Below are 18923 nucleotides of genomic sequence, written 5' to 3'. Positions count from 1 at the left end.
TGTTCTCTTTTCCAGCCTTAGGCAGTATTAGAAATAGCTTGCTATGAATACATTCCTGGGCTGCATGATGTCTGCTTATATTTAAGGGCTTCTGTAATATCCCCTCTTCAAATTTTTGAAAAGGGGGAGGAGGCGGAGAAGGGGCTTTGAAAGCTTTTGAGAAGATAGGGGCCTCTGCAACAGCAAGTTCAGCAGGCAGTTTTGTCTTGTTTCTTTCAGGGATAATAAGATTCAGAATTTCTTCAGGAAGGTCAGTCTGGGTGCACAATGCCTCTTAGAACATCATCTGGTCCTCTCAAGGCTGTCAAAGATTACGCTCTTGATTCTCAGTTCTTACCCCTCTACTCAGATATACAAGGCTAAACAGGACCTGTGGTGTGGACCTTTCATGGCATCTCACCAGAGTAATTTCTGCTTACCATGTGTAGCAGGGGGAATGTACCACAGCGTCCATGCAGCCGCCGCCTTTTGCAGTTAAGAGTAGGAGTACCGCTCACAGGGAGCTGTCATTCCTGCATAGAGGGAGATGCTCCGGTCAGGGTGGCAGGTGATGTTTTTAGGCCTGTTCAGGTGTAGGGAGGTTGAGTTCCCCTAGCAGCTTTTACCAGTAGGGAGGTCTGCTGGGCAGCCACAGGAGGTGGTACAGTTACCTGCAGAAATTATGTGCCTCTGCCTATATATTGAGAAGCCAGACAGCTTTCCAACAAGTGTTTACTCAAATGTATATTTTCTTGAGAAGAGTTCCTTTGGTGCTCTAAAAGAAAGGCCTAAAACCACCAAAAAACGGTGGGTTTCATCATTCATGTAGGGGACTGACTTCTGGTATTTTCTTGGTAGTGGATCCTTGCATAATAAATAACATTTCTTAACGGGTTTTCTTTAGTTACCACATGTAGGAGTTACAGGTTCTTCTGTAAGGTGCTGGTTTTCTGTTGGTGCTTCCTTGCTGTCTAAGCTCTTGTATTTCATTTCAAGTTTATATCCTCAGTATATTAATAGTCTGGTTTTGTGGTCCCACAAACTGCTTGGGGATAACTTGCAGTCCTGTTGTGTGGACTGCCATTAGTGTCAAAACAGAGTAACAAAAAGTTTGATCTTGGGTTAAATTTGCACTTGTAATTAGGTGGAGTGTTTCAATTAATCTGCTATTCAGAAAGGAGGCCAAAACCATAGGACTGGACAAAGGTGCTGAAATCTGTGATTTCTGATGCGTTAGCTCCCATCAGCTGGAAAGTTTACTGTACTATACTTCAACAGTGTGACTGAATGTATTAGTGTATTTTGTTCCTGCACAAGGTATCAATGTGTTGCTGTTCTTACATAATTACGTATATTATTTATATGTAAAATAAAGTACAATTGAATTAAGTAGTTTGAATTAAAAAACCCTATTGAAAAGTATTTAACAAACATGATGAATCCACCACTTTCCATGAATAAAGGATAGCAATTGAGGAAAACATCATTGTATTGTAGTGCATTTGGCTTAAATTGCACAAATGGGCCTTTCATTCCAAACTAATCTACAAATGGAAAAGGCATCCCACACTATTTTTACTTTGAAAGTCATCCTCTGGTGTTAAATCTCCACAGCAGAGCATAATTGGATGTGTTTTGACAGTAGCTTTTTATTTACTTTATTCACACCACTTTTAGCTTGTTTACCATCCATATTTTCCATGTTGTGGCTGACAAGTCTTAAGACCCACCCGAAAACAGCAGGGGAAAATAACGCTTCAAAGCTGCACAGCGTGTAGCATGTCTCTAACATGAGATCCATCATACATATTTTTGGCAGACCATATCCCCATACAGTTCCCTGAGAGAATCCAAAAGCAAATGCCATGATAGTCTGGATATGTAGAAGAGAAAATACTGACTTACAAAGGCATTAAATGAAAGCAAGCAAAGCCAGTGGTACCTTGCATGCAGCAAGGAGTTGGTTGTGCTTTGAAGGTGAGCTCTTGTTTGTACATTCATTGGAAAATACCTTCTAAATGTTTACTTAGGAGGATTTCTGTGTCCACTTTAGTAGGCATAGTCTTTATCAAAGTGGCCAGTGCATCTGCCAATGTGCATCTTGGCAAGGTGCAAGAAGCTCTACTGTATATAATCACCTTCCACGTGAGTAAGTTGTTAGTAGTTACAGCAACCCTTTGGAAGAGCACAAACTTGGAAGCTGATATAATATTAGAGCTGTTGTAACTATGCTTTCAGAACATTTAGTAGGCAACCTCCTCCATGGCGCCTGTGATTTTCTTGTTATCCATAGCGTATGAGTGGTTTCTGTCTATGTCCAGGAACCACGCGCTGCAGCGGACCTGCTGAGCCCAAGGCTTGTCTGCCTGATACAGGCAGATCCACTGAGGTGAGGCTGACTGAATTTCAGTGCACAGACAATCTCACCAGCTCTGTGACATAGGCCTTGTAATTTGGTCCAGGTTATTCTGCAAAAGATGTTTTACAAAATACCTGTGGTAATTTTTATGTATTAAGGCCTTTTTTATTTTCCTCTGCCTCAGATATTCACCACTACAGCGGCCGCTGAGCAGCGTTTGGATGGGCTCCCAGTGAATCCCGGGGTTACCAAGCTCTGGTGTTCAGTGCGTTTTGTACGGTGCAGCCCATGCCTCCCTATTTTTTTGACCAGTTTAAGGTGCTGTTAGTCCTGGCCAGCGGGGATTAATGGCCTGTTCAGTAGTCTGTTCTGATGGGAAGGCCAAATGAAAAGCCCATCCCATAACGCTAGCCAGCAAATGCACATGAAATGAAGGTGAAAAAGAGGGAAGGAGAGTTCACAGCCACCTTGGTGGGAAACCTTAAGGAATGGGTAAAACCTTTAGGATTTGGGAAGAGCTAAACGGAGCCAGTCCCAGGAAAGAGGCTTTTTGGCTGGTTTTGCTATTCTCTGCCAATGCGTCAGAAATGTCAGGATGGAGGATAGCACAGACTTCATTGCTTAACTGCCTTTTTTAGCTCACACTTCCCCAGAATTAATCCAAGCTATTGTTTCAGGCTAATTGAAAACTTTGGCAGAACTTTTTTATATGCCACTTATGCCTAGGTAATAGGTTAAATTACTTTTGGTAATGTTTATTAGAAATACGTTGGGTTTTTAAATTATTGCAGGTTAAAAATAAAAATTAATGGGAAATTACTCTGGTTTTTTCCCTCTGGGTTTTTTTTCCCAATTCTTCATTCTCAGCAAACATTTGTAGCTTCTCAAGGAATTTCACAGTTATGTGTAAATTGCAAACACAAGGAATTTCCTAAGTAAAAAAAATTTCCATTCAAGTTTCCAAGGCAAAAATGTTCCCTCTTCCTAGGGAAAGCAAGTGCATCTGCACTGGCAGAGCTACTGCTCTTCTTTCTTTTGGGGAAAAAAATTAAACCATTTAAAAAACAAAAAAGCAACACTAACAAACCTCACCTACTTCATCATGGGCCAATTTTAAAATACCTTTTCTGCTATTAATGCTACAGTTCCTTGTGCAGCTCCTGATCTTTGGGGTGTGACAAGAATGTGTTTTGTGCCTAACTTTATTTAAAGATGGAAGATTGTTATTTATAAGTATTTTCACTATAAATTTATAGGGCAATTACTAAATTATTTCTCAGGCCTACATTTCATTGTGGTGGCTATTTCTTATGCTGGCTTTATTTTTGCTTATTTTTACCTCCCTTGAAGCAGCTATTCAAGCAGTAATTAAATAAACCAAACATAAGTAACATGTGAAGCACAGATGCCAAAGCATAAGTAAAATTGTTATCTATGAATGATTATTTTTGCTTAGGTAAAGGAACTGATAGTTTCTTCCTTTTATAAATTCTTTACTGTATATTCTTAATGTTCTTGCTTATTACTGGCATGATCAGCTTAACAACCCCCAAGTCACCTTTGTGCATTGCATTCCCCTTCCCACCTGTAACAGGCAGGATGAGTTATCCTTGGGAGCTGAAGGAATCCTTTAGTAACTAAAGGACAGAAATACTGGCTGACTTGATTATTGGTTTTTGCAAAATGCAGAGGGCTGCGTTTGTCTTAACTTCAGACCTGCTGTTGATACTGACAGAGTGCTTTCTGCTGGCAGTCTGTGGCTCCCATTTACTGTGGTCCTTTGCATACAATTACTGCTGTGAAGTACCTTTGTAAGAGCTTCTGTCAATAGTGTGACCAACTTGTTGTTGCCTTTTAACTCAATAACCCCTGATAAAATCTCATCATACAGCAAGTGAGCACCACTTTTCATTTGCTTGCTCATCCTCCTGTCTGCTGGTATGTAGTGGTTTTAAGTAACAGTTCAACTACCTGTAGCTAAAAGTTCTGACTGTCCTGGATTTCCCTTTGAAATTGTTACCTGTATAGTAAAAAAGAGTGGGGTTTTTTTGGGGTTTGTGGGGGGTTTTTTGGTTTGGTTTTTTTTTTTAGCAAACCTAGAACCTGTCAAAATCCACAAACCGAGCTTACCTATACTGCTTGCTTTCTATCTTTTAACTGGCTGTTTCCAATTACATACCAAAACTGTCACGTATGAGTATACAATAGCTGTCATCCAGAAGGATCAGAGATAGATTAAGGTGATATTTAAATTCCATATAGGTTTGCTTTGTTAATCAAAGGAATATATTCATGTCTGGTGTAGAATACAGTAAGTATTTTTCAGCAAAACTTTTTGCCATTTTGCAAACAAAATGTGATTAACTATCTTTTTTTAAAGCTAGTAGAGAAATTTAAGGAAGATCATCTCTGCCTTTAGTAAAATGACTGAGACTTACTTTTTCTCATCCTGAGGAAGATCCCTGTGAAAGGGAGAGGAGCTAACACTGTGCAAAGGACATCATTTCCTTACTGATTTGAGATCCAGCTGCTGTGAGTCCTATCTGGCTCCTAACAACATGAGTAGCAGACCTCTATCCATTAACAGTGGGAATGGAGTTGGGCTTTCAAAAGTCCAGACTTAACCTCTGCAGTGCTTGAGGGTTGTTGTGTCATGGTGCTACAGCTGAAATGTTTTAAGAAGAATCTCTGTGTGGTACTTTTATCTGTATAACTCTGGTTAAGATACCTCAAGCAAATAAAATTGTCCATGTCGGTAGGATGAAAAGGTCTAGAGACTGTCCCATGGACTTAACCTGAAAGGGCAAACCACTGCTTTAAAATGTGAAAATACTGAAATAAAGCTCTGAATGAAAAAATAAGGTATTACTTGAAGTTAATTTCCACTCATTGTTATAGCAAGCACAGAATTCTTAAATAGCTTTTCTTCCCCTCTGTAATTTAAAAATAATCCAGACATCAGAGCAAGTGCTTGTTTTAAAAATCTATTATTGTTTCAGTAACAAAGTTAGAGTTACAACCAGACCTGCGGGCAAAAATAGATTTCAGCTGGCCAAAACCTGTCCCCTGAAACCCAGGGGAGTTCGGTCTGCTGATGATCTAGAGTGAACTAAGTAGATCACAGATTAGTTTCTTACTGAGTGACTGTATAAGAGCAATATAAAGCTTTAAAATGCCTCGGAAGTGCGTGTGGAATGTGAATGGTTTAGGTATTTGTTTATTCCATTCTTAAAAATCTACTAATACCAATTATAAGTAATTCTTCATATCTTACGTTTGAGCTGTTGCATATCAAGGTACATACCAGATTAATTTACTTACAGGGTATTTGACTTTGTGAATATCCTAAAACACTCTGCTTGTATAACTTTTTCATTTCTGCAAATGTCCTTTGCTAATTCTCTCCTTGACCTTCTTTCTCTTCCTTCTTTATTTCCCCAAGCAGAACTGGTTGGAAATCTTTCAAAATGTAAGTGAAAACCAAAGATTTTTCTGAGATGCAAATGCTATCCATTTCCTGACCAGTTCCACCATAGATGCCTTTCTTCTGAAGTGTTTTGGTATTCCCTTTCCTCCCATTTTTTTAAAGTTATTTCTTTTTTGCACTTTTCTGTGGACTTCAGTTTTGTTTTGCAGTCACTCCCTGTGGGATGCTAACCCTATAGTAGTACACCTTCCCATGGGACATTGTGTCTGTAATCCCCAGGCCTGTTGTTCTATTTTTATGCTGCTTTGAAAGGATTGGGATCTGGAGTAAGTCGCACAGGCAGAGCTTTTGAATCCAAATTGTAGCCCCTTTATGTAAAAGCAAACACTAAAGAGCAGGGCAGATCAGGGATGTCTTTTTGACACATGGTTGCTCTTCTCGGTGGAACTGTAGCTTTCCTGTTACGGATAGTCTCTCAGTACAAACTAATAGGAGTAGATCCAATCATATGAGAATGGGCATCTTGATTTAAATCCCATCTGTTAGAAGCCTTGTTCACTAATAACCTAGTCAGCAGGAATTCCATTTGAGTTCTCACCTATTCTGTCCTGTATTTGTTTCCCTGGAGCAACAACTTATTGCTATTTTTAATGGAAAATTAGTAGCATGTGATTTTTATTGAGCCACATTGCTTTGACTATTAGCTGCACAGTAAAATCAAGTAACTTTAATTTTATGCTAATTTATGATAATTTTTAACATCTTTAAATGTAAATTTACCCTAAAAATGAAGAATCTGACACTTAAAATGCATTACATGCTTCCTTGTAATGACTGATCTTAAGGAGTTGGTTATAAATTCACCTTACAACTAGTTTAGTATGGATGATTTCTTCTTTTAAGCATTTAGCATCCTATAATGACAACCCCTGCAGTGGTAAACCATCACAGAGTAAATGCAGCTGGCTTGCTGCACAATCATGAATGACATTGCATTTAGTTATTAATAATTGAAGAAGCTTTGTGTATTCCTTCTGGGTTCTGTATATAATTTATGGATCATAAAGCTACTCAAAAATCTAGGGGAAAATAATTTTGTTGAGCAAAAGAGGTTGGCAAGAGGCTTTCTTTGCTAATAACTGGCCTTTTATTATATATATATTTTTTGAAAATACTGTAAATAAGAACATTTCGAACGACTGGTGAATTTGCTACCTTTTAGCATTGCCCTGTCCCTGGTTCACAAAAGCCTGTTTCTTATTTCAGCAGGCTCTACAGACAAGAACATTTAGATGAATAAGAACTGTGGAATTAATGTACCACCTTTATTTTTTCCACCTTTCAGCCTTACTTTTCAGAAATGGATAATATTCAGCTGTTTCTTCTATAAAGATGCCAGATGTGAGGTCCATGCCCTAAAACCTAAAGCACTTTCTCATTTTTTAAGTAGAAGAGCAGTAATACTGTGGACTTGCCACTGTGCCATTCCTCTTAAGAAATATCTATGTTCAGTGTGTGCATTTAAGAAGAGGTTTTAATCCAGCACTGCCCTGAGTGTGCAAAAACACTCTAGTGATAGCATGAAGACGGCAAGAGTAGATTTTACAGCATTCTGTCATGTGATAGTTTAAACAGTCTTGCTTGTTTGTTGTTTGGGTCTTTTAACTGATAGAGGGGTTTGAGGCTGGTGAAGTGGTGTGTGGCAGTGATGATACCTTTACTGGATGATCATCCTCCTCTCTTTTTTTTAGCAGGAGTTAGGCACTGCACAGGCTCAGTCCCCTCTTCTTGCAGGCATTGTATTCTGTATTGTACGTCAGTGGCAATGCTCTAACACTTCTCAATGCAGAAAGGGGCACTGTTAGTTTTTAAATATATTGTGCTGCAGTAGTTTCCACAGCACCAAGTGCCATAAAACCAAAGGAAAAAATTAATTCTAGCACAAAAACAGATTATTTTTTTTCTACTATTTGTTTTTAAACATGTTTTTAAACACGTTTTGTTGGCAGCTAGTGGCTTAAGATTGTATAGCTCTTAGGATTAGTCATAAACTGATCACAATCAGAAATGTGACTGGACCTAGGTTTTATATTTGGCTGCTCCTTCTGTTGTCAAGAGTCCTAAATGGAAGCTGTGCTACTTCCAGGTGAGGCATCTCCTCCTGCCCTTGGACTGCTAGAGCTGGAAAAGAGTCTTTCAGAAGAGGCAAAGTAGTATTCCAGAAAGCTAGTGTCTCTTCCCCATGTTTTTGGTCGTTTTATGTGGAAAAGGAAAGAGGATATTTATGCAACTCATCAGAGTTTATTTAATATCCAGTAGGTAAAATAATGTGGTTTGGTTTTGGGTTTGTTTTTTTTTTTCCAAGTGTAAACTATTAGTTGAAATGCAAATCAGGACTGTTCAGACATGATTTATTTGTAACCATCCCCTACTTGCTCCTGCCTCTTGTGCTGTTAATGTGTCTTTTGGCTTGTTTCATGTGTAGAGTCCAATCCACAAGCAATTTGAGTCGGGCTTTGAAATCAGCTTGCATGGACATTACTTTGATAGTCATGATTTTAGATTATCTGTCAGTTGGTTTTATCGTCTTTCGCGCTGAAGCAGGATCACATCTCTGTGGCTTCTAAGACTGCTTCAATTTGTTTTTACAGGAATGGAATAACAAACTGCCGGATGCGGACAGAAAGTGAACAGTCCTGTGGCTCTCCAGTTGTTAGTGGTGACCCAAAGGAGGATCACAACTACAGCAGTGCCAAATCTTCCAACCACAGGAGCACATCACCTGCTAGTGACTCCGTTTCCTCTTCCTCTGCTGATGACCAGTATGAATTTGCAACTAAAGGTAGCCAAGACAGCAGTGAAGGAAGTGAAGTTAGCTTCCAGAGCCACGAGAGCCATAGTGAAACAGAAGAGGAGGACAAAAAGCAAAATCGAAAGGAGACCAAGGATTCTTTAGCTGACAGTGGGTATGCATCCCAGCACAAGAAAAGGCAACATTTAATGAAGGCGAAAAAAGTACCAAGTGACACACTGCCTCTTAAAAAGAGACGTACAGAAAAGCCCCCTGAGAGTGACGATGAGGAGATGAAAGAAGCAGCAGGATCACTTCTGCATTTAGCAGGAATTCGATCCTGTTTGAACAACATCACCAATCGGACGGCAAAGGGGCAGAAAGAGCAAAAGGAAACCACAAAAAATTAGAACAAATCAATGATTTGTTTGAACTTACAAAGTTTTGTTTCAGCACGTCAGGTGAATTCTAATGATTTGTGGCAATATCAGCAATTTTTTTCCTTTTTTGTTTTTCTTTCTATTTGTTTTTGGTTTGTTTGTTTTTCTTTTTTCTTTCCTTTTTTTTTTTTTTTTTTGGACCCTTAAGATTTTTATTTTTAAAGGAGATTGAAGCCATAGAACTCATACTGACACTCAGCTAATTTACAAAAGCTTTTCAATACCTGAAGACAAAAAGTTAACAAAAATAAAAGCCAAAATCGCCATTGCTTTCTCCGGCTTGTCAAAAATGCATGGTTGAATATGCAGTGACATCAACATTAATGTGATGGGAGTAAAATTGGGCACTTGGAAATCCCTCTTATACTAGAAGAGCTGTGCATAATTTAGTAATCATTCAGGCCTGGCCCTTAAGAATTTTTAATGGCCTTATGATTGGGTTAGAAGTGAATGTGAATAAAGAGATTTGGGGGAAAGAGGAGGCACGCACTTCTCAACACCAAACCAAGAACCATCTAGTGGCACTTGGATATGTTGTGCCATAGAAGTCTTTGGACAGCCACTGGTGGCAACTGCGCAAACCATAATGCACTTTTAGTGCTTCACGTACTATATGTGGCTCAAAATGTGAAGACTGGTAACTAAGTTTGGGGAAATTTGAACTATGTATGCAATGGGTTTCAGTGAAATTATGTGAAGTAATGTGGTGGTGGCGGGGGTGTCACTGTTAGTAACATCGTAAATCATTGAATTCTGTCTTCTATAGTAAATTAAAAGAATGTTCAAAAAGCCATAAGCCTGAAGATTGGCACTGCGTGCAAAAAATAATAGTAATAGGGAAAAACAAGCTATGTCTTCTAAACTGCCTGAGTGAAAAGCAATCAAGTCTAAGAAATTACAGTAGATATTAAGGAAGGAAATACATCAGAATCTTTTCTGTGGATCAAATCCTTGATCTAAATGGGGAAACAAAGCTACAAAACCTGCCATTAGTAGTACTCTGTATTGAAAAATAAAAGGAAAGCATATTGGTGAACAGTAAAATTCAGAAGTTCAACAAATGAGCTCCTACACTGCCCTCAGAAATGAGTGTGCAGTTACTGTCAGTCAGGATTCGTCTGTGCAAAATTGACAACAGATTTCCAGATTCAACCAGTGTAGCCAGCAGAAGAAATTTGATCCACATTGCATGGATTCCTTTTGGGAGGGGCGGGGGGGGGGAATACAAAAAGCAAACAATTTTTTTTATTCAAAGATGACAAAGTTCTTGTAAGGTAAATAATGTATTTAGCATGAAGCATGAATTATTTTCATATAAATATAGAAAATAGAGAAAAAGGCTATGCCTCTAATTTTTAAGCCCTTAGGCTTAGAGTTTGTTTTTTTGGGTTTTATTTTTTTTGTTTGTTTTGTTTTTGTTTTGATTCTTTTTTTTGTTGTTGTTGGGGTTTTTTTGAAGCAGGTGTTTAAGGTTTAACCTTCTTCAGGGACAAACACTGACTGTTGGGGAACTTACTCTGCAATATTAAAAAATAAAATCTTCATGCTCTGGTAGGGCTTGGATGGTTGAATTATACTGCCTTGTCTGCACATTCAGCCCCCCTCTCCCTACTTCTGTTAAAAAAAAAAAAAAGTAAAAGTGTGTCCTTTCTTCGTCTGTACATGTGTAACATGACGCAATAATCTGAGGGCAAATTTAGTAGTGAGTGTGTATGACAGAATCAAGAGAATAATGGGAGGTTAATTAAGGAAAACCCTCTGATTTCATTCAGGAATAAGTAGACAAGAAAATAGCTTTGCTAATTTGCCATGAGAAAATTAAGTTAGTAAAGAGCCTTACTGAGGTATACAGAGAAAAACCAGTGTTACAGAGAGTGTGATTCCAGTATAGTGCTACTCTCCTGGTAATGACAACTATTATATTGGAGATCCCTACAGCAGAGGGAAGCTGTGAAGTAAATGAAGACAGTCTCTCTCACTTGGATTCATGAATTTGGCATAAAAAATTCTACACTTAGAATGTACTAGAGACAAGAAGAAAATCCCAGGAACCAACCACTGAACAGAACAAAATGGTCTGTTTCTAAAAATAATACAGTTCCATATTTACAACTGTTACAGGCAGCAGTTTCACCAAGACGGATCTAGTTTATGAAGAGTGAGTTAGAGAAGGGTTTTACTTTCTGCTCAGTGAACTAAAAATCGCATTTGGAGATGCCCCTGGTGAGTGTTTGGTTAGGAAGTGGAAGGACTGAAGAGCAGGCTGGTCTGGACCTGGTTCCTGTGCTCCACAAGCATTTTGTCATGTGAAGACCAGGACCACACTAGAGGCAGCGCAGGAAAATGGTGCCTCTCCTCCTATCTCACCCAGCATGTCCTGGGATCCAGGAGCTGCCTGACAGCTGCTGGAGCCCAGCACAACTGCCAGCTATGCAGATAAGGAAGGAGAGAGCAAGGCACAGCCCTGTGCTCCCCTCACTTTGCTGAGGGCCTGCAGGGTTGTTCCCCAGGATTAGTTAAGTTGGGAGTACATAGATACTAACTTCTGTTGGCTTCCTGTAGCCCTTAAGATAAAGATGGGGAAAACGGGAAGGACCAGTCCCTTGACCAGGTAGCACAGAGATGAATGAGCCATAGCTTTTCCCTTGTGTCACTGGACTGTGATAATTGGCTTCTTCCCAGGTCCACGCTCCCTACAGCCAGAGTCCACAGACAGTGAACCACACAACCCCTTCACAAGCAAACATGGTCCTTTCATCTTTTTCTGGACTTTGAGGAGCATAATTTGAAATACAAAATGCTACAAAATGCCACGGCTTTGCTCATTAATGAGTAGTTGTACCAGCTCGGGAGTGGTTTAATATTTATCAAAAGGCAACGTGGGAAATCAAATGAGTGGCAGAAAATACACTGAAAGTGTGGCTCAGCCATCTCTGTCCTTCAGAGAAAGCGATGTAGTGTTGTACTGGTGGCCAGGTTCTGTCCACATATTGCAATGCTGATTCCAGAGCAGCTTCGCTGGTTGTAGTGCGTCAGTGCAAATGAGATCGGTATCTGTTCAACAAGTACCATTCATTAATGTGGACTCTTGGTGGCTAAATATGTAATTACCAGTAGTATTACTCACCTTAGAAAACAGTCATTTTGCATAAATGCCTAATTAGACAGGTTATCTTTTTACACATGCACACAGATATATAGAGATACATATATAATCTAAGACTTCAACAACTCCTTTATATACTTGCTGGTAAACCTAAAATGTTGGCAAGCATCTATTTTTATATAAAATTTGTTGCTCCTAGTCTGATCTGCTGAGGTGGTATTATTGAGTGGGAGTTCACAAAGTTACATTCAGGAACTAGTAGTTTGGCTGAAGGCTAATGCCATCAACAGATTGTGGAGTTTAAAAACAACTTGTCCTTATCGACCCTTGCTCTGACTATTGATGAGAAGTACATGATTTGGATTTGTATAAAATATTTAGGAGTCACCTTTTAAGCCATTTTTGTGCCTGGGTGACAATGGCAGCTTTATCAGAACTGGTTCTACTCTGTATGAGAAGTTGTCTTTTTTAATAAGAATTCAGACCGATCTGTTTTCCAAAAAATATGTCAGCTTTCCAATCCAGTTGTCTCTACTTTGAGTGATGTCAAAATGGAGTGGTAATTGCACTGTATTACAAGCTTTCTCACTTGCCAGACATGAGGTAGTTTGGTTTTGCTTGTTCGCTCTCCTTACTAAGCCATTTTGGGGTGAGAAGTTGTCAAATCTCTGACTTTCCACTTTCCTCACTCTATCAGTATTGCCAAATTAGTGTTTCTCCAAGACTGGTGGCGGCTAGGGGAATCCCTGTAGGTCAGCAAGCATGCAGTGGTGAGTTTCATATAGGCGTGAGTTGTGAGGGTTGCTGGACTTCATGGCGGGTTCCTTTGGAATATGCCTTTTGCAGTGGAAAGCTCTTGCAGGCTCTAACTAATGCCACAAGCAGATTTCACCAGCATCTGCAGGGAGGTGAAATCCGATGGTTGTGCTTGCATTCTGCGAGCAATTGGATGTCCTGCTGCATTTTGAGGCAGATTAGGCCTGCATTTAAAAATTCAAACACAGGTCTTGAACAGCTTTAAAGTATCACTCCATAACTGTTTCTGAAAGCAGTCTGATTCTGATCTTCTCCTGGCAAAACCAGCAGTAGTTCTACCAAGCTCACAGGGTTTCACAGCTGAAGAGCCTGATGTGGGAGTGAGGAGAGGTGCTGTGGAGGTCTAGGGAGCTGTCCTGTGACTGTGTTCTTTTCTCTCTGGCACTTGAGATCCATATTCTGGTCCTCTCTTAGAGGGGAGAAGGGAATCTCAAAGGAGGCTCATAGGCTCCCAGCGTTCAGCTGAATTACTGTCTGCCTTTGGAAAAGTTACAGAGAAATGCTGGGGGCTGCATTCTTCACTGCTTTAGCGGAGAACAAAATCCTAAATTGTATGCCAAATGGCACCAGGGATAAAATCACCAAAACAACGCTTTGTCCCAGTTTCTCGGTAGCTGTGATTGATTTTCACTGAGATTTTGGCTCCAAAATCATCTAAAGGTGTAGCTAGGCACAATCTGAGGTTTTCTAGAATCTGAAGGTGTCTGATCTCCTTTGCAGTCAGTGGAGCTACAGACACCCAAGTGCTCATGGAAATCTTTACTATTTCACTATTACCATTTTTCCTTGAATCTGGCCCTAGGCATTTTTGAAAACATTACCATGCTCCAGGATCAGAATAAAACTATCGAGAGAATACATTTCCAATTTCAGATGCAATGCAGTTTACTTCACTGGTGGAGAATGCAAGCCCAGCTCCTTCAGGTATGTCACTACTGCCTGAATAACTCATTGGCATATTTTATGGGAAATATTTTGAAATGTTTTCTTGACTTTGCCACCAAAAGAGCATTTGAACCATACATTCTCCTGATTGTAACAGAATATCAGTGTTGACCGTCTGACCAGTTAAGTTTTAGTAGTGTTCTTCACAGCCCTCCAGTAATATATCAAACACTGTTATGCACATAATGCAGCACTGTGATCTAATTTAAATAATACTTTTTTATTATTTATACTACTCTATGTAATATACATCAACACTTTGCTATATAACCTAAGTGGTAACCCTCTTCTTAGTTATCAGCCAAACTTTGAATTTCTGTTTGGTTTATATTGCATTTAGCACAGTTACCAAGTTGTAATGATGTCTCTTCTCCTTTGAAATGGGATATGTAAGTCAAACTATACATTTTGTGTGTTTCTGTTTTGAGCTGGAGTTTATAAGGATTTACACACAACATTCAGTGTTCTGTATAAATCTGCATACATTTGTGAATTCATCTGTTAATCCCCTTTTATTTAGAAAGTATTAATTGATGGTGGTTTATTAGGGGTTCTTATTTTTGCATTTTTATTTTTAGTACTGGTTATTCTTGAATTAAGCAGAGACTTGTCAGCTGGGTTGCTTTATCTTTGATCAAGTACATGAACTTAGAATTCTTCCACAGTTCAGCAAACAAGTACTAGCTTCACTGACCAAAAAAAAAAGTCTCAACCTAATGTGTCTATGGTGCTGTATTTTGCAGGTGTACATTTAAAACCAGAAATGATTTGAAGGTCACTTTTGAGTTGTTCTAATAAGTAGCCTTTCCTGGTTTGGGGAGTTTGGGTTTTGTTTTGTTTTAGCGTTGAAACAAGGTATATTTATCTGAAGCTATATAGTGGTTTTTCTACTGTATCACATTTCCTTTTGCAAAGAGGGGGAAATCAACCTGATATAACATCCTTTCACAGTCAGTGGAAGAGGGTTTTGTTTCACTTCTTTTCTTTCAGGGGATTTCCCTGGGCTTTGGATCAGGCCAGCAGTTACAGGAACTCATCATCTGAGGGTCTAAGGGATAAATGGCAAGTTGTGTTGGCCCTCAGTGCTAGGAGGGATTTTACTGGATGCTCAAATTATGTGCTGGATTCTGGGATGGCTGATAGTCTAGAAATGGGAATCTTTTTCATTTGTTTACTCTGGCCTGAAATCCCAAGACTCTTGTTTTCTCATTCAGATGACATTGAACTTGAGTACATTTTTAAGTTACTAGAGCATTGTACATTTCCTGAGTATGTGTGTGGGACAATAATTGAAAGTCTTACCTGTATTTGATAACCAGTTCCATGCCTGCATCATTCACACTCACTACTTAAAACTGCCATTGATGTAAAATGTTGGGGGGAATGATTTCTGTGTGTATGAAAAGCATTATGGACTTGTACATTTTTTTTATACTCTGATCTGTAATTTCTGAAATATTTTGTTTTACAGAAAAAAAGTGATAAAGCAATCAAAAGACCAAGAGATTTAGTATCGATGCTTAAGGGTCACAGGACCTTAACTGGCCAATAAGTTAATTTAGTACAGTGATAAGCCAATTTTTTTCCTGTACTTGGCGTCTGAAACTGCCAATTTCATCAATATTAAAATAAGAACTGTGATGAGGAATGAACAGTGATGTTAAGTTGTATTTGTGTTTACCTAAATGAGCAGTCCGAAGGCAAGTGCAATCAGCTGATCTTTAGGAAATATGAAAATGTTGATTTAGAGGCATACTTGCATTTTACATTTTCTTGATGTGTAATCATATTGCCAAAGACAAACTATTTCATCAATTATTATTGTAAATAACACCTTCCCAAAACCTACCATAAAGTTTCTGTGATGTATTGTCTTCCAGTTGCAATAAAAATTACTGAGTTGCATCAATTGAACTATTGTAGTTGTGTGAATATTGGCTTCAAAACACGCCCAGATGTTAAGGAGGAACAATGATTTTTCTTTTTTTTTACAAATTAATTCCTTCTTTATTAAATAGTTCTAGCCCCTGTGGGATGTTACCTGTATCTTCACTGCAGTAGATACTAGCTCATGTTAATTTGCTGTCATGTGCAAATAGCTAGGCATACTAAACTGGTGTTAAGGTAGGGCCCAATCTTCCTTTCTCTTCTGTTTTGCAGTCTGGAAACAGTGATTTCACTGGGAATTGCATCTTTTGTTAAAAATTGGCAACAATCAGGAACGATTCAGTAATAAGACATGTCTAACAATACATATATATAACATCCTGAAAAACTGCTTCCTAATCTTTACATCAACCCTCCCCAGGCTTTAGTCTGGTTTCTGCAGCACCAGGACTCTGATTCTTTTGCCACATTACTCCTTTACCTGGCAGCATGAAGGGACTGTTTTGCAGGAGGAAATCCTGTAGAGCTGAGCTTCAAAGCTAGTTGCCTCGACTGACTCAATCTGTAACCACCTAGGAGGTGTCCTGCTCTTCAGATACTTAGAGCCTCCCCTGGTCAATCTTGAGCTGTTGCAGGAATCAGTAATACTCTTTGTTCACTGGTGCTAAAGGCAGCCTGTTTGGTGCCTCTCTGTGTAAATGCAGCAGTCCAACCCAAGTCTAGAGTTGAAGAAAACAGTGCAAAACTCATCTCTTCAGAGGGTGAGTAATAGATTGTATAAAAAAATTGTAGTTGCCTTTCAGCTTTCTCCAATCAAAATTAAACCAAATAGTAAAATCTTGTACATAAAATCATTTCCCAAACACTGTGGTTTAAAAGTGTTCTATGAACAGGCCTGTGTTAAACTTTTAAAAGAATTAAGAAAAAAAAGTCCCCCTGTTCTTCTGTCAAACTAAAATCTTTCCCACAGCTGGTCTGAGATGCTGCTGAAGCAAGGGAGAATGGTTTCTTGGCTGTGTAATGAGAATGTGGCTCCTGAAGCTGGAACTCCAGCTGACCTGGAGCTGTAAGTGTCCCCCTCACTTGTTTTGACGGCATCCTGAGCGGTTGGTATTGGAGACTACTGCAGTAGGCATCTGAGGGGCAAGATGGATGTAAACAGGTCCTGGGGGGAGGGGAGCAGAAGAAACAAATGTCCAAGATACAAAAGAGCATAAAAATGCCCAGCCCCAACATCTCACCAGGCAATTAGTGCTTCAATGTATCGCTTGGAAAAGTTTCAGCCTGTAACCTATCCTCAGCGAGGGCTGCCGCTGCAATGGAACAAGGAGGAGACAGAAAAAAAACTTGGACAAGGAGAGGACACCGGTGAGAAGGAAAAAACACGTAACTGTGCTCCGGACCGTCTTCCTCTAATGGATCCCCCCTCCCATCAGCTGCAGGTTAAGCAAGTATCACGCAGCACAGACTGTGGATGGATCTGTAGCGATGTGTAGAGGACCAGGGAGACCCACCGACTCTGCAGAAAATGTTTTAGCCTTTATATGCAAGCCAGCAATCTTGCCAAGACACTGGTCTTGGGCTTGTTTCAGCATAGGGCATTACATGAGGGCCTTAAACGATTTAGATGAGCCATGCTGTTCGAGAGATGGTGAATTCCAGTTGTGCCACAGGCTTTCTGTGCAGCCTTGCAGTTTTCCTGTTATGGGCAAAATGGTCTCAAGTTGCAAGTTTTACTTCATTGCCCATTAGAAAGACTTCTGGTGGCTTGTGTGGATGCTTAGAAAGGACACCATCAGCCACTTACATAAACACCTGTCCTACCTCCTCTGCAGCCTCACTGGCCTTATTTCCACCATGGGTTATACTCACTTTGTCAAAAAGCCTCTGGCAAGCCATCAGGCAGCAAGAGCTGTTGAAGTGAGAGAGCTGTTGAAGTGATTTATGTACCGGCTCTTCCTGCTGCTCTGGCTTTTGCTGGTTGTCCTGCCACCTTGGGCATACTTGGTTCCTCTCCTGCTCTTTCCTCAGGGGTGTCCCTGCTCCTGCATGCGTTGCCCACAGGCTGCAGTTGGTTCAGGGCATTCCTGCCCTGGTGTGGGTGGCCCATGGGCTACAGTCCCTCAGGGCTGCGCAGACCCCTTTTGACCTCAAGTGGCTCTCCAGCCTACCTCCATTTGCTGGCTCCTTGATTAGCTTTACCTGAAGAGGAGTGCGCCCTGCTCCTCTGCCTGCCTGCAGTGGTGGCACCCAGCAGGTTCTTCCCTGTTGGTGACCTCAGCTCTCAGTTGGCTGGAACCAGCAGTGACCAGCTCAGGGTGGCTCCTGGCCAGCTCCCACACAGATGGCACAGCTGCCCCCATGCCAAAGCCTGGCCCCTCCTGCCCCCCACAGCCCCAGTCCCTCAGTGCCTCAGCCGCGGTGGCAGTGGTGTTCAGCCCGCTCGGGGTCTGCACACCGGGGGCAGGTGCCATGGCTTCCATCGGGATGGAGCCCTTGGGGGCCGCACAGGGCCAGGGAAGAGCAGCAGCCTGCCCTTAGTCCCCAGGTAAAGCATGGTGGTAGGGCTCCTGCCCCTCCTCACCCTGTAGAAATAGATGTGGTGGTTGTGTGTATGGTTGGGTAAGCATGTAACACGGGGCGTGTATAGGACTATGTGGTTTTACATTCCAAGTTTTGGCTACCAAAGTCCAAAGAGCCCAGGCAGTGCAGGCAGGGAGCTTCCCACTAAGACTGCCGGGCAGCCATGCGTCTCCTTGCAGAGGCCAGAGGGGCCACGCTTCTGGGACCCAAACAAGTGAGCAAGACAGACCTTGCCTGGTCTGGCCCTCAAGGGAAAATGGGTGCGTGGGCTCACCCAGCCTGCTTGCAGGGGCAGGCACCTAACGAGCACCTTGCACAAAATGGATACGCACAAACCGCCCAAGTCTGTGAGGCCTCCACAATAAATCCCTTTCTTTACCCAGCAACATCTGTCACTGCAGGCTCACCTGTAAAGCGGCTGCATCTGACCCTTCCACTTGTGTGCACGCTGTCTCGTGAAGCTGTCTAGAAAGAAAGAAGATAATGTAAATAACAACAAAAGGCTTTGTTCTATGTACTCCAGATCCTGTATTATTCCAGGAAATGAAATAACAATGGTTTCTGTGATGTCTCCTTCTTGAAGAGATATT

The 18923-nt window shown here is 40.7% G+C and overlaps 1 protein-coding gene across 8 annotated transcripts in view; it reads left to right on the top strand.

The window, feature by feature from the left end:
* FOXN3 (forkhead box N3) overlaps positions 1 to 15777 on the top strand; it is a 210053-nt gene extending 194276 nt beyond the window's left edge. For all 8 annotated transcript variants that reach the window (XM_080395120.1, XM_080395119.1, XM_080395118.1 and 5 more), the window contains one exon: positions 8417 to 15777. In XM_080395120.1, coding sequence (XP_080251246.1) covers positions 8417 to 8966 — 550 coding nt within the window. In that variant the 3' untranslated portion in view covers positions 8967 to 15777. The remainder of the gene's footprint in view (positions 1 to 8416) is intronic.
* Positions 15778 to 18923: the final 3146 nt, after the last annotated feature.

Source organism: Falco punctatus (genome assembly GCF_963210335.1).
Source record: "Falco punctatus genome assembly, chromosome: 7".
Classification (NCBI taxonomy): Eukaryota; Metazoa; Chordata; class Aves; order Falconiformes; family Falconidae; genus Falco; species Falco punctatus.
The sequence above is the reverse complement of the archived record's forward strand: the minus strand, read 5'-3'. Positions and strand labels throughout refer to the sequence as shown.